At 36.9% G+C, this 16,069-nt stretch overlaps 1 protein-coding gene across 1 annotated transcript in view; it reads right to left on the bottom strand.

Annotated features, from left to right (window-relative positions):
- LOC145989488 (ras-related and estrogen-regulated growth inhibitor-like) overlaps positions 1 to 16,069 on the bottom strand; it is a 243,262-nt gene that overhangs the window by 165,881 nt on the left and 61,312 nt on the right. The window contains exon 3 of the mRNA XM_083124837.1: positions 5,829 to 5,990. Coding sequence (XP_082980963.1) covers positions 5,829 to 5,990 — 162 coding nt within the window. The remainder of the gene's footprint in view (positions 1 to 5,828; positions 5,991 to 16,069) is intronic.

Here is a 16,069-nt window from a genome sequence, read left to right as displayed (position 1 = left end):
ATGTACAGATGCAAAGCAACAAAAAACACTCATGATTAACAATCTTGTGGATTCAGGTGAAGAATCGCATGTGAGTCAGCCAGGAATCATGCAAACATTTTATGACTATTATGGGGAGCTTTATCAGACCGGCGAGGGGGAATCAGAAGCAAGAGAGACAATACTGAAATCGCTAAATAATGGTTTGCAAGAAGAGGATAGACAACTTTAAGATACTGAAGTAACAATAGAAGAAGTATATGAAGCGTTACGAACATGCAACCTTAAAGGAGCACCAGGAAAAGATGGTATTGGTTTTATTTGCAGTTTTTTGAGATTATAAAATATGAACTAATCAAAATCATACAAGATGCCTTTAAAAATGGAAAAGTTGTACAAAATGAAGGCATCATCATATTGATACCGAAAAAATCACACGCAAAACAAGTAGACGACTACAGACCAATAACATTACTAAATTGTGACTATAAATTAATGGCAAAGATCTTAGCAAATAGGTTAAAGTTAATTTTACCACGGATACTCAGCGAGAAACAAACATGCATTGGCAAAAAGCATAACATATTCAGTGCAGTTGGAGGGATTCGCGATCTGATATCCTATTATATGGTGCAGAAACTTGATGCATGTGTGCTTGCTTTTGATTTAAAAAAAGAGTTTGATTTAGTGTCGCATGACTACCTGTTTGAGGTGCTAAAGGCATATGGATTCAGTGATAAATTTATTCATATTTTGAAAGGTCTCTATCAACAGGTAACATCTCGAATAATGGTCAATGGATTCCTGTCGTCCCCAATAAACATAACAAGATCAACTCGGCAAGGATGTCCACTAAGTATGCTCTTGTTTGCTTTAACCCTGGATCCTTTGCTGCAATATACCAGGAAAACTACTCCCGACGAGATGCACGCCTTTAGAGAAAACCAAGTGTTTGCTTTCGCAGATGATCTATCTGCTTGTATCACCACAAACGAGCAAATGCCAAAAATGATGGCAGCGATACATATATACTGCCGTGCTAGTGGGGCCAAAATAAATATGAAAAAATCAAAGGCGCTATCCTTTGGCACATGGGCTCAAAAATATCCAGATATAGGGATACCATATGTACAGGAAATTAAAATATTAGGAATAATTTTTCACAACGACGAGGAACAAATGTTAGAATCCAATTGGCAAGAGATAGCGAGAGACATTCGCCTACAATGTTATCAAATGCACAGCAGACAGTTGAACATGATACAATGGGTGTGTTTTTTGCAAACATATATGTTTAGTAAATTAAACTATATGGCCCAAGTGATCCCAATCAATCAAAAATATCTCAGAATAATGAATTCAGCAATTGGTTGATTTATGTGGTATGGACATTTTTTTCGAATACCACTATCCAATCTATGGCAAATGAAACTAAAAGGAGGATTGGAGCTCACAAATATTGAGATCAAATGCAAATCCCTATTCCTGGCACGATCCTATACGCTCTATGGCATTGAAGATTCCATTACATCATTATGGATACAGTTATGGACGGAGGAATTTCCACCCCAAAATCCTCCAGATCTACGCAGATTGGAAAAAGGACCGTTACATCTCCGAAGTTTGATGCAAGAATTCAGTTATGTGGTGCTTCCGCCAAAAGGTGAAGATGTGAAACTCTCTCAATACTTATATACACTGTTTCACAAACAGTTGCAGATACCGACTCACCGCATTGAAAAACATTTTCCCAATAACAGATGGCAAAATATTTGGAAAAATTTAAATAAGAAATATCTGGATACATCAGTGTATAGTGTTTGGTACAATGTAATACATGATATTATACCAACTCATGAACGCTTACATAATATCAAGAGACTAACAACTAATAAATGCCACATGTATGGAGAGATAGACACCACTGACATTAGAATAGTAACATGTAATGGAGTACAGGGAATTTGGAAATGCCTAACAACATATCTAGGACAAATATGTCGAACAGCACCCCCGTACTTTCAACCGTCGATGTGTACGTACTAGTCCAGATTTCAAATATTTTCTAGAAAAAAAAACAATGCAGTAATTTGGTTAATAGCTAATACAATATATTATGTATTTTGTAAAACGTATGAGAGCAATAGAATTTTATTCACACAGTATTTAAAAAGAACTAGATGGAAAATGTTACAATATCCAAAAATGTATGAGTACTTTGGAAACTACCTCAGTGTTGTTTAGACAACAATAATTGTATACTTGTGGTGTAAAAGTGTAAACAGGTATTTAATATATGAAGAAATGTATATTTGTATTACAGGTAGGCAAAAAATCTTGTACGAGAGAAAAAGGGACTCTTACTATATTACTTACTATGTTAAAAATTCTATACAATACTTTTAACAGAATTTATGTAAGAAAGCAGATCTATTTTGTATATATGCTGATAAAATAAAAGTTTGTTAAAGAAAAAGTTGTTAGCACATCGCGCTGCGACGCCAAGGGTCCCGGGTTCGAATCCCGCTCGGGTTTGGCTGTTTGTGAATGTCCATTCATCAATTTCATAATTTCATCACTCATCCCCATCTTCGAAAATTAGCCAAGAGGAACAAAACGCGAAGTAAAATAAATTCTAATCAAATCAAATCAAATCAAATCAAATTAAACCATTTAGGGCACACAAACCCTGCATCTCAGTCAAAAATATATCTTCTTCAAGTATCCTATTAATGTTCAAAATGATTACTTCATTTTTTTAAAATATGAAGGAATTCCATGTACAAACGCAAAATCAGGTCCGTAGCTAGAGGTGGCCAAGGGGGGCAACTGCCCTCCTTGAGAGCCTGCATTGTGCCCTCTTTAAAAATAAGAACACATTCCTACCAGGAATTCTCACTAATCGTTACAATTATTCCCTCTATTACTCTAGCAACATAACAAAGACATTTATTGATTTTGTGATTTATGAAGGTGTGTGGGATTCCATATAATGTCGTATCAGGATTGGGGGAAAAATTCCCTTCCACATTCAGACTTCGTGGAATGATTTCGCAATTTTCATGATCTAGAACAGTTGTGATATTTTGAGTAGTCTTGTATTAAAGGCGCTTAATGTATTTGGATGTTTTTCTTGGATGTGTTGCTATGAAGTTTGAACTGAATAATTTTTTCTTTCCCCAAGTCTACCTTTTGGTAATAGCGATTCATGTGATAGAGAGAGGGAGTGGATATTTGATTTTTGTTACTGAGCGTTCCTTTTCTGCCACATCTAGCTAATCGTGACAATGAGTGATTACGTGAAATTTATGAAGAGGCATTCACAAACAGTGCTGCAACCACAGGGATGCAGGGACATTGTCCCCCCCCCCCCCAATCTTGGACGGAAGTCCAATCTAGGGGGGCAAACATTGAAGTAAAGAAACATGACTTGCAGAATCTAAGAATAGCAGGACAAATGGATACTAAAGATGGAATTGGTTTTAAATTGTTTCTTGCATTTTTCTTCCAGACGGCTAAGGGCACTTGCAGGTGGCACAGAGGGGGCAATTGCCCCCTCGATTTCAAATTTTATACAAATAAAAGTAAATTTCGTAAAATTTTCTTGCTCATAAACAAGATAAGCAACATAGGTGTGTGTTATGATATCCATTTTATAAAGGAAAAGTTAAGTCTTAACCCTGGCTGTTTCCATGATATCGTTCCCATAGCATGTTATATATTGCTCTCAGAATTTTAAACGGCAGTAAAAATTAATGACATTTGCAACTGCGAAGCTATCAATGGGATTGCATACATTAAGAACAGAAGATTCCATATTTCGATTGCTTGTAACATCAAAAGAAGAATTAGACGAGCAAATAGTGACTGAGAAAAGTTGCTTGCCTTGATGTGCTGTACATGCTTTGAAAGTTTTCGGTGCTATCAGGCGGCACCCTATGAATATAGGTTCAAGAAAATGGCAATACATTGTGCCTGTAGCAGACGTTGTCTGTGTAAGTACCTCAGGCACAACCTAATTTTTTGACAAACAATAATGTCAACTCTTCTGCTATGGAGTGCACTCTCCTAATTTTATTCATATATCGCATCTTAAGCCATTCTGTGACTGGCAGAAATCAGTATCAGCATAAAAAAACCTGATATTTAGGGTTTGTACGCTTCTGCTCTAAAAGTGGTGGCATTAAGCGGCCCAGAGACCTCGTGCCGCGGAAATGGGGTAAGGCGAAGGAGGCACCTAATATTGTTCGGTTTCGTACCATAGTCATTAAGGAAGGTATTTTTCATAATGTAAAGAGGATACAGCATTTCCCTCTATAAAACTTAATAAGAAATATTAATGATGCCACTTTCATCATTTCATCACTCATCCCCATCTTCGCAAATTAGCCAAGAGGCACAAAACGCGAAGAAAAATAAACTAAATCAATCAATTAATGATGACACTGTAATCCAAGAAGTCATTGATCAATCAAGGGATTCCTATTTGTTTGTCGCGTGTCAAACACATGTATTTCAACAACACAATATTTTTCAAAATGGTTAACGTAACCAGTAGGCAAACATTGTCTGTATTGATGAAAGAGTCTTTCATTTGAACCAAATAGAATCCGTGGTGAAGTAAGGGACCCATGTTTTAATGTTTTAGCAAGGAGGCCTACAAAAAATGTTTTAAACATTTTTACACGATTCATCAAAGTGTAGATAATATCTAACCATTATTATTTAATTAATTTGATTTTTCTTGGATAACACAACACAATGGTGTTTTTGGATTCTCGTTAGATTCCTTTGTGCGTAAAAATCTTGCATCTGGAAACTAGCGGGGATCATTATGAAGCTCCGTTAATCAGTTCTGCAGAGAAGCTCAAAGCTGTTGGTACATACCTATTAATCGATTATTAACATTATCGACCAGTACATATCAAGTAGATACAGTCCCTATTAGCCTATTTACGTTAAACTTTATATTCTTTGGCAATCTGGAAAGGTCATTATCGAAATATTGCTATTTGATGTTGCTCGAAGTTTTTTTTTTTTTTTGTTCTTTGGAGTTTCAAGATATCATCCCATTACTCTCAATACTTATCTGCATATCACCATCATATTGTACATTGTCCGTATCTACGAAGTGTCTATTCCTTAGAAGTTAAGCAACTGGCTCAAAATTTCGTTGACACATAATTTGTCATAAAAAATATTGCAATATGTTTCAGAATATATTTAAGTCTAAATTGTTTCAATTGTCACTAAATCAACAGCTTGAACTGAGAACAAACTTTATTTGAATACAGTGTAAGATATGTCTTTACACCAGTCAATCTAAATTGTTCGTTTGTGGGTTTCTTTATGTAATGAATATTTGGCAGTAACGTTGAAAGACACGTTCGTATTGGGAGAACTAAAGAAAAATGTTCATAATTTTTCCATCAGGAGTTCCCCTACCCAATCATCAAAGTGTAGAAATGAGCGCACGAGCAGCTGTCCCATATGAACAGTCAGTAAATCTATGGAAGAGCTGAGCAAAGAAGAAGCTCAAATGTCACGTGTTTTTGTTTGCAGTGACTCAGTGGCAGCGATTGGGCCCCAAAACCGAATAGGGGGTGGGGGGCAAGGCAGTTACTTTACCTTGGTAGATAAGGTTTAGTATAGTGAGGTGGTAAAAGTGAGAAATGTAGGTGGCAACTTTGAATGTTGACATTAGTTTTACCTTTCTGACTTTACACACCATTAAAAACAATCGTAAACTTTAGGTAGGCCATATTGGGTTCATATACCTTACTTACGTTAGTTTAAAAGTACCACATACACCTGTAAATTAACATGGAGACTACAGAACAGCAACTTACCTTGGAGGTGTTAGCTCCTAGTCGCTTCCTCCGCTTGTTGTAGTTGATGAGGAACTTGAGTCTGTTGCACTCGTCGAAGGAGCACTTGTCTGTCACAGAGTACATGAGGACAAACGCCTCTGCCCACCGGATGTTTGCCTCCAGAGTCAGGCATTCTGCCTCCTGCAAAAGAAGTATGTCAGTGTCGCGTGTTTTAAAGATAATTTTCACAGTTTCATCATGATACTAGGGAAATTATCCGCACTTTCACCATAACTTTCTTTAGCTTGGCCACACTGCCACCAGCGCTCGCGTGTTGAAAGTGGTTACATGGTCGAGGTTTCATCTTAATCGTTCATTTTTCTTCCTTTTGAAACAGAGTGAACATGGCCATGCTGGTAGTGTGTACCAATGGAAAACAGAGATCAGTGATCTGAAGCTTATCGTGGATGATTTCGCACACAGAACCATGATCAACAATGGCTTGATCAGAATTTTCAAAAGGGGAGAGTGTCATTTGCATTTCTTTGTGGCTCTTTAGTACTCAATCCTCATTTAGACATCTTATCCTGCTTTGACGTTCTTTTTGGGAATACTGGGCCAAGGGGGGACGTTATAATGCCCCACCTCTCTCTCGGGCACGCCATACTAATGACTAGGGACATTGAATTTTCGCGATGCGCGAAATCGCGAAATGTGGAAAAAAGATGCAATTGTGAACATTCTGCACGTAACTACACCCCCAATGATGAAATATGCATGAGTTTTATTCGCGAAGTAATGCGAAATGTGTGCTTTTCACGAAATGAACGCTTTTTCGCGAAATAATCGTGAAATATCATCAAAATAAGTAGAAAACACGCAAAAACCGGCAATCGAGGTTGTGCGCGCAAACTGTCGATTTGTAAAGAAACGTTTGCCTAACGTTTCCTACCACTTGCAGGTGAAGAACGTTTTATCTTCGATCACATCAGGAAGACGCTGCAAATTGGGATTTCCCATGCACATAATCTCAGTTCGAAAACTTCGCTCCCTGTCAAGCTGCATTCCTTTCTTCCCCCGAATGTCTACTCAACTTACAGTTTCATTGAACTTGCTAGCTGTAGCAGCGATAAGATTAGTCTGTTCCCGCACATCAAAGGGAAACAATGCTGTCATTTGTGTTCAGTCATGAATGAATTTTGTTTGTCATCTATGTGATTTTCAAGATGTGTTTGTGTATGTGCAGTAGTGATTATTTTATTTGTTGAACAGCAAGGATATCCTTTAAATACATACAATGAATAAATCACTTGAGATATGCAATTTAGAAATGAAGTGATTTTGTGTTGATGTTTTCTTTTTGGTTAGACAGCTAAGTACTTGTGTATGTGTACAGTATATAAAAATGAAGTAGTTTATCAATTTATAGCTCTTTTGTATGTTGTTTCCTCTCATGATGAAAAAGTGTGTGCCAATTTAATTTTTTTTCACCGCTGGTATATACCGCTGATCTAACATTTTATTTACCGCTCTCCTCAGTTTTTATTTAACATAAATTTGTCTCCCTACTAATGACTAATTTGCAGAGATCATGTCACCTCATCGACTGCCGCCCTGTGACCCGTCCGTTACTTAAAATCATATCTTGAAGTTGAATTTTTCATTTCGTGTTGGAGAGTAATGCTCCCGCTTCGTGTTTCTCGCTTCTTTGATCGTTTTTAAACCACTCGATCCACGCATACACACTTCTACGCGGTAGAGTACTGTCCCCGTATATTATGCTGAAAGCATGCAATCAATTTGAGCCTTTGATATCCCTTCAGATCAGAGAAATTTGATCACTGATCTCTGTTTTCCCTTGGTGCACGATCATGTTTACTCTGTTACACAAGAAAGAAAAATGGAGCGATTAATATGAAACCTCGGCCACGTAACCACAAGAGTTCCACCATTTTAGCACGCGAGCGCTGAAGGCAGTGTGGCTAACCTACAGAAAGTTATGGTGAAAGTGCGGATAACTTTTGACTTCCCCTCGTACTTGTATTCATATCTTATTATCTCTGTCCAAAACACAATTATAAAGGATTATAATATTATAATTGAAAAAAAAAGAAGTAAAGTAAATTGCTGTTTGCATTTAAATTAAATCAGTCTCTTAAGATAAATAGGCTATAGGCCAATATCATGCACATATACTATCTTGTGTTAGTGCGAATTAATCACAATTACAGAATAATAAGTATTCCAAAAAATATCTAAAGACAAAATGTTTAAAAAATACTAAACTATTTTACTTACGATTAGTGGGTATGTAAAATTTTCAAACGACGTTTCAGGAATAAACTGTTCCCTTCATCAGGTTCCTTGTTGACTAGCGAGACCACGTCATTGCCACGTCAAATTGAATTAAACACAAGGATATAGGATATAAGAATAACTATGGTACAAAAGTAATCTTAAAAGCCTGCCCAATCCTGTTAAAACCTCCATACCCACTATTACCCTTAGGTGAAACCACAAAAGTTAAAAAGACATTCTTAAAAGAACGTTACGACTTGAAAAGTTAAAAGACGTACGCCCATTCACTTTCGCCAGTGAGGGTTCCCGACTGCCTTTTCGCAGAATTTTTAACTTTTCAAGTCGTAATGTTCTTTTTAGAATGTCTTTTTAACTTTTGTGGTTTCACCTAAGGGTAATAGTGGGTATGGAGGTTATAACAGGGTTGGGCAAGTTTTTAAGATTCCTTTTGTACCATAGTTATTCTTATATCCTATATCCTTGTTTTTAATTCAATTTGACGTGGCTATGACATGGTCTCGCTAGTCAAGAAGGAACCTGATGAAGGGAACAGTTGATTCCTGAAACGTCGTTTGAAAATTTTACATACTAACTAATCGTAAGTAAAATAGTTTAGTATTTTTAAAATATTTTTTGGAATACTTATTATTATGATGCACATACAACGGAGAAGAATATTAACCTTAACTATAGTGAATATTGGAAACCATTTGACCGAGAGAAACATTAAAAGTTACAGTATCGTATTCCTTAACTTTTTCTCCCCATTTCCACAAATTTTAATAAATCATGTCTGCTGTGTCTCCTTCGGAATACCGAGATGTTCCCTCTGGCATAATTTGCTCCTTACTTAGTTCGTTAATTGCATATAACTTGTAGAGATTTGCAGGAAACTTGTTTTCAACTTGCAGGGAAAATAGATCTGCAAGGACACAATTAACGATCAACTTTTAATCACATCGGCCAGCGCTTATGGCATCAACGAAGTTTGCAAGCTCCAGCTTTTCAAATACTTAGACGCGTTTTGACACTTCCTGCAAATTACGATGCACTTTTCTTCATCCTCTTCCTCTTTCTCCCCAAAAAAGTATATTTCTATTTCTAAATACTGATTTTGAAAGACGTGTGATTTTGCACTTGTGGCAGTGTGTGTGTCCGTGTATGTGTGTAGGTGTGTGGGTGTATACAAAGACACAGAGATAGATATACCAAGGCTGCAGATCATCTGACTACAATGCACGATCTGGAGCAGCCATGATAATAGCAGGTACTTCAGAAATAATGGAGTGGTTACATTTATTTATTTCAAGTAAACTTTTGAGCTCTCGTTAATTAAACTAATCCAGAATGAACGAGGAAAGCAAACACTTTGTGCCTGTATGTTTTGTGAAGCGGAGGGTTCACATTCCTACCTAAGGGTACGTATCATCGACAGGCCCATGAAGAAGCGAGTGTGGCAAGAACTAGACTATCGTGTCGATGTGTGCCGTGTCACCCATCGTGCACATATTGAACATTTGTAGGTGTAAAAAAAACTGTTTGCGTTTCTCGATAATTCTGGACTGGTTTCATTAACGTAAGTTCAGTACGTTACTGGCAATATTTTTTTTTAACCTCTCCATTGTTTCTGAAACACGTGAGCCCTTATAGTTTTTAATCTTCAGTAAAGATTTCACACTTGCTCAATTTGAAAAGTTAATCTTTGCAGATGATATTAAAATATTTAAATGTATCGTAAACGCTGAGTCTTCAGTGTTTCCTAAGTCGAGGGTGGGAGGAGCAACAGGCCCTAGTGAGAGGCAAGGTGCGTAGATTGCTACTTTCCCCCGATCTTGAAGGTCTGGTCATAACTCGCCTTCTATTCAGTCCCCATGTTTACAGCCCCGGCAGGGTCTCTGTGACGTCATCAGGATGAGCCTTCGAGTGTCTGCTATTTCCTACACTGTAAAGCATTCAACGCTCTTGTTTTTAAGAGAAAAACACATATTGAAGAGTATCGCAACACAACTTACACATAATACATGAATGTGATGGTGCATAGAAAAAATTATAAGTAAGCAAAATCACAAATTTATTCACTGTTAGTGCTGGAAAGAATTGGAAAAAGAGCAGCACTGGATCCATTGTTTTTGCTTCATGGTATTTTTCCTTTTACTTTTTGGATCCTGCGGTTCAAATATAGAATTCGGAAAAAAATAATGTTCTTCCTTTACAAAACATGAAGTACTTTCTGTTGTTTTGTATTTACGATATTTTTCGTCTTGTATTGAACTAAGCACGTATTTAGAGGGGTCCAGGGGGTTCGGACCCCTCTCGAAAGATATATCAAGTACTAAAATTAGATAATGAAAAATGTATTCGTTTAGCCTTTGTTGTATAATTTCCTCTGAACTTATTGGAAGCCATGGATTATATTGGGATCACACGGCTTTGAAGGACATTACAAAGAAGATTTGTATACACTACTACTCAATATGCATAAAATATTAATCAGAAACTTACTTTAATCAGAGCAGGAAGAACGTATTTAGGGTGTCCGGACCCCCCTCCCCACCCGAAAGACTAATTAAGTGCGAAAATTAAATAATGAAAATATACTCGTTTAGCCTTTGTTGTATAATATCCTCTGAACTTACTGGAAGACAATATTGGGATCATACGACTTTGAAGGATAGGAAGGACGTATTTAGGAGGTCCGGACCCCCTACCCACCCGAAATACTTATTAAGTACGAAAATTAAGCAATTAAAATATTAGCATTTGTTGCATAATCGATGGTTATTAATTCCCTTTGAACACTTTAGAAGGCAAAGATTATATTGGGATCATACGGCATTGAATTACATTAAAAGGAAAATTTATGTACATTATTACTTAAAATAAGATGCATAAAATATTAATCAGAAACTTACTTTCTCCAACTAAATGTAACATCATTTTCGTTATCCGATAAATATTCAATTCTTCATCTATTTGACATTAATTTCATTTCCAGGGCACTTGCATTTATGTAAATTATTCCTATCTTAACTACAGGTAAGCTACGTAATGAATATGCGCTGTTATATCTCTATTCTTATACAGTCTTTTTATCTATTCGTATAATAATAATATAATATTAATTTATGTATTGTAATTAGTATAAATTTGATTTAATATAATTATTTTAATGAAAACATTATTATTATTATTATTATTATTATTATTATTATTATTATTATTATTATTATTATTATTCCTGAGACACTTGGTTCGGAATCGCCCGAAACATATTTCTAGATACGTGTCTGTATTGAACAGACGGATCATAGGAGTAATCAAGATTCTTATTCTTGATCTGACAGACACACTTACTCAGAACATTTTTCCTAGCAATCTTGCCTTCACACTAAGGATTGCCAAAAAATATCTAGATTCCGACAAATCTAAAATCTCGATACGGAAATTTTACTATCTGAATTTCAGGGATAGAGGTTTATATACAGGGTTAGTCAAAAGTATCGGGACAGACCAGTAATAACTAGACTCGTGGACGGAGGAAAATCACATGTTGCAAGTGGGTATTGGTACGGAAACTGCATTGAATGGGGGTGTGGATATCATAGCAGTCATCTTGGATTCCGCCATATTGGATATCACACAATATTTTCAAATGGAAAGGAGTATGTATGACACATCAATTTAGGCTAGAATCGTCCCACAAATGACAATCCGAACTCATTTTGGACCTATCGCCATTCGTGCAAGAGATAGGGTGTGCTACGTTAGACTGCAAAAAATGAGATTTGTCTGAAAGAATTGTTTACTGTATTCTTGTGGGTAACTGTACACTCGAAATCGAATGAAACGCCCCCCCCTTACGGTTATGCAACCCGTAATTTTATATCGTCTAGTTTCGCCAGGAAGAGCAGCTCGTGAGAAGCGTAGTGTTTCCAACTCTTGAATCTAGCCAGAGATTCAAGCGACCGTGTGGAGATCTTGCTTTCCTCTTGATTTGATTTCAACGGACAAGAAGTTTATTTTGAGAATGTCTCTGGTAACAATAACAAGTGTTATTAACATTTATGCTTGAGTTTTTCATTATTCTTTTACCACTTCCGAACGAATATGTGAAGATTTTTTTTTCATTTTGCAATAAAGCTTTCGGCATTTTTCTTTCACAGTTATTATTTTTGTTTTTAAATTTTTGGCGACATCTGATTTGGAAAAAGTTCCACGAAGTTTGTTTTAAGTGTAAATGCATCTGGACAAACAGTGTAGAGTGGGATTCGAACAACAAATATGAGCTTCCGTCGCGAATCGAACCAGCGCTCCATTGATTATGTTTTCTTTCCACGTTTATTAAAATTTGCTTCCTTCAGCCTACTTCAGATTGTCATATATTTCAATTCGTATTCCCGTTTTTTTTTTTTCATTTGCATTGTTCGAGCCGTGATAACTTTCTCTCTTAATCTAGTTATTCGAATATTTTCATACTTTTTTATCTCGATTTTCCATTCGCACTCATTACAGATTTCGGTATCGCGCTTTTCCATATTTTCAGTAATTTAATTCTCTTGTGTATAATTCCTTTGACTATTTTTAATTTGCCCTTAGTCCGAATCAAGAAAATATGTTAGGAAATGTTTCCCGTGTAAACCTTATTGTATGGTGGTGTAAAATTGATGCCAGCTTTTTCTTACGATAAGGGTTTTGAAAGTGCAAGGGTCTCATTTATTAACCATGGTTGGAAGGGGGGAGGCGGAGGGGTGACAGAAACTTTCCAGACGGAATATGCCTGAAACGAATCAGCAGATGGGGTGCTGAGAAGGCGAGCGAGGGGAGGGGGTGACGAGCAACACCGCCACAGCGAGTCGCTGTAAATGATTTCATCGTCTGTGCTGGGTGAAACCGGTTCTTGGTGGTCCTATACTTTTCCGATACATTTCTGCCAGCCTTTTTGGCGAAGCGAGGTCATATGTTCCAGATTCGAACTCTGGTCAGGCATGAATGTATCACTGAGTTTGTCCCGTCACAATTTTATAAATTGATAATTCATCCGTATTATCGCGATTAACTCAAGAGGCAGGAGAGTGATGTAAAATGACTGAAATAGAAATTGACGCATTTGTGCCTGGTGCTAGTGTAACGACGAAGTTAACTCTTTATAAATGATGAAATAGGTAGCCCTTGCGCTGAAATACACTTATACCTTGGCAAAAAAACCAACAAAAAAAACTACTACTCTTACTACATTTGGAATACAGCCAAGAGCGATGTAAAGTAATGCAATTACATTGTGAATGTTTCACATCCTATAGTCTTTCATAGTCTTTCTTTTTCTCGTAGCGGGGGAGGGGGTTCATTCATCACAAATATCTAGGAATGGATTTAGCAGCAATCCGTGATATACTTAAATATCATAACATGCTGCGTAGCCAGGGTTCTTGGGTCCTAGCCTCTGATAATTATGAGTTTTTCTTTTTCGTTGTTTCTTCAATCTTCATAAATTTCCCTGAAGCATCATTCATCCTCTGTCGCCATTGGCTGTATGTGAAAGTTGACATAAAATGAGCAAATTTCGAAAAGAAAACACAAGGATCTACTTTTCTCATAGCCCGCCAAACATGCACATTTCCGTATTTTATGCTTTCAGCGCTATCATTATTCTTGGCCGGCAATGGAATTGAAGCAACTCTCGCAACTAACGTAAACTACATGTCACTCAGGCATGACAATTCTCGCGGGAAAAGTGGATTTTTTTGTATTAGCACATGGTAGCGCAATAACTATCTTCTGGCCTGCTAGATTTAAATCCGTACTTTTTATTCCAGTTGAGTGATTGACTCACAATTTCGCCACTGAAGGTTTGGGTTGTATTTGGGTTATACGCAGTGGCGATTTCTCTGGGTGTGTAAGTCGTATGTCAACGGCCAAAGGAAAATGAAATAAAGAAGATAGTATCTGTACTTTTATAAATTACGATTTTGAGCGTTTTTCTTCAATTGTCAGTCACGAGCGCCCGGCAGTTTTCGAACGCGGCGCAGCGCGCAGTGGTTGTCAGGCAAGCAGATCGGTCCGTGACGGGCAGGGCGTTGCGAGGAAATCCAACGTCTTACCACTGCCAAAACATAGGATAACCGCGCATGCGCACCCTGCCACCCACCAGCATGGTTACTTTCTCAAGGCGTTGTATTTGTTCCCAACGGTTTGGCTTTCATTCGCCCCGCATTCCGCGTTTTTTTGCTCGTGATTGTTGTGCATTATTTTTTAAACGTGTGATGTAAAGTGATGTGATTATTTTAAGATGGAGAATAGTGAAAGTGTTGTGCAAAAGTATTTAAATAATTTATTTTCTTGGCTTTCGTATTCAGAGAAGAAACAAGTGATTGACAATAGTCGACCATGTTCGAATCTCACGATGTCAACATGTGTTATAGGAAAAAGTTGTGCTGGAAAAGGTTTTGAGAGACATTTTCGTAAAGAACTCTATGAAATTTCAGACTGGCTTTGCGGGTGTGATGTGGTGAGTAAATTTTACTGTTGGACATGTTTATTATTCTAGACTAAAAAAGGTGTTGGGAATTATCAAGGGTATGCGGATTTGAACCATCTCAATACTGCAGTGAGAAAGCACAGCGAGTCTGAATTGCATCTTTATAATAAAGTTTCTTTAAATTTAGTAGTTTTGTTGCCACCCCTACTAGAATTGACGTTCTTTTGGATACTCAACGAAAAGCTGAAATAGAGCTACACAATGAAAAAGTAAAAGAGAACAGGGAAATATTAAAGAGGTTGATTAACGCCATCTGCTATTTAGCAAAGCAAGAACTGTCATTCCGAGGCCATGAGGAAAATGCAGCATCTCTAAATAAGGGCAATTACATGGAATTCCTTATTGCAAGTGCCGAGTTTGATCCCTCATTAAAAGAACATTTATTAAATTCTACAGTTTTTCGCGGTACTTCGGCAGGCATTCAAAATGATTTAATAAATTCAGTTTCGGATGTTCTGAGAGATGAAATCTACAATGAAATTCACAACACAGACTTTGTGCCTATCATGGTCGATGAAACACCAGACATTAGCAAAATATCTCAGGTGTCAACAGTGTTACGTTTTTTCTCGGCCTCACAGAAAAAAAAATTATTGAAAGATTTCTTGGATTTCATGACATGAGCGCTGATAAAACTGCAGGAGCTCTTTTTAGTCACGTGACTGAAATAATGGATAAATATAAGTGTGGGGATAAATTAATTGCCCAGACGTACGATGGGTATTCTGTAATGAGTGGTCATTTGAATGGCCTTTAAAGTAAATTTTTGGAAAATTATCCGAAAGCTTTTTATACGCATTGTTATGTTCATGTAATGAACTTGGTGCTGCAACAATCGTTAGAATGTAACAAAGAGCTTAAGGTGTTATTTTGTGGTCCTAAATCACTTAAATCTCATTCTCCAAAGAGGTTACACCAACTTTCTGCTTTCATGTCCAGAAAGCTCCCGTTATTAGCTCCTACCAGATGAAATTTTACCTCTAGGCTAGTGTGGACAGTCAATGACAAGAGAGAAGCACTGCTTATGTTTTTTGAACATGTTAGTGAAAGTGGAGACTTCGATCATTTGACTGCAATGACTCCAAGAGGATTTTCTAGCTTCCTTAAGGATTTCGAAAATATATTTTTAAAAAAGGTTTCATCCAACTTGCTTGCCTTTTCAGACGTATTATTCAGTATATTGCAGGCTAAAATTGTTGATATTTTGTATTACAGTAATAAAATAACTGAATTTCAATAACAGCTGCAAAAGGAAAGGGAGAATTTGGAAACACTATGGAATTCTATAACTGGTGCATAGAAGAGGAAGAGGTTGTTGAAATGAAAAGGAGGCGACTGAACAACGAATCACAGAAAGACCACTGCCGGAGGCTTTACTTTGAAATCATTGATAATATCAGCAACCAGATAACAATTAGATTCGCATCATGTGAAAATTGCAATATTT

This window comes from Lepisma saccharinum, chromosome 6 (assembly GCF_977018435.1).
Source record: "Lepisma saccharinum chromosome 6, izLepSacc3.1, whole genome shotgun sequence".
Classification (NCBI taxonomy): Eukaryota; Metazoa; Arthropoda; class Insecta; order Zygentoma; family Lepismatidae; genus Lepisma; species Lepisma saccharinum.
This window is presented reverse-complemented; position numbering and strand designations above follow the sequence as displayed.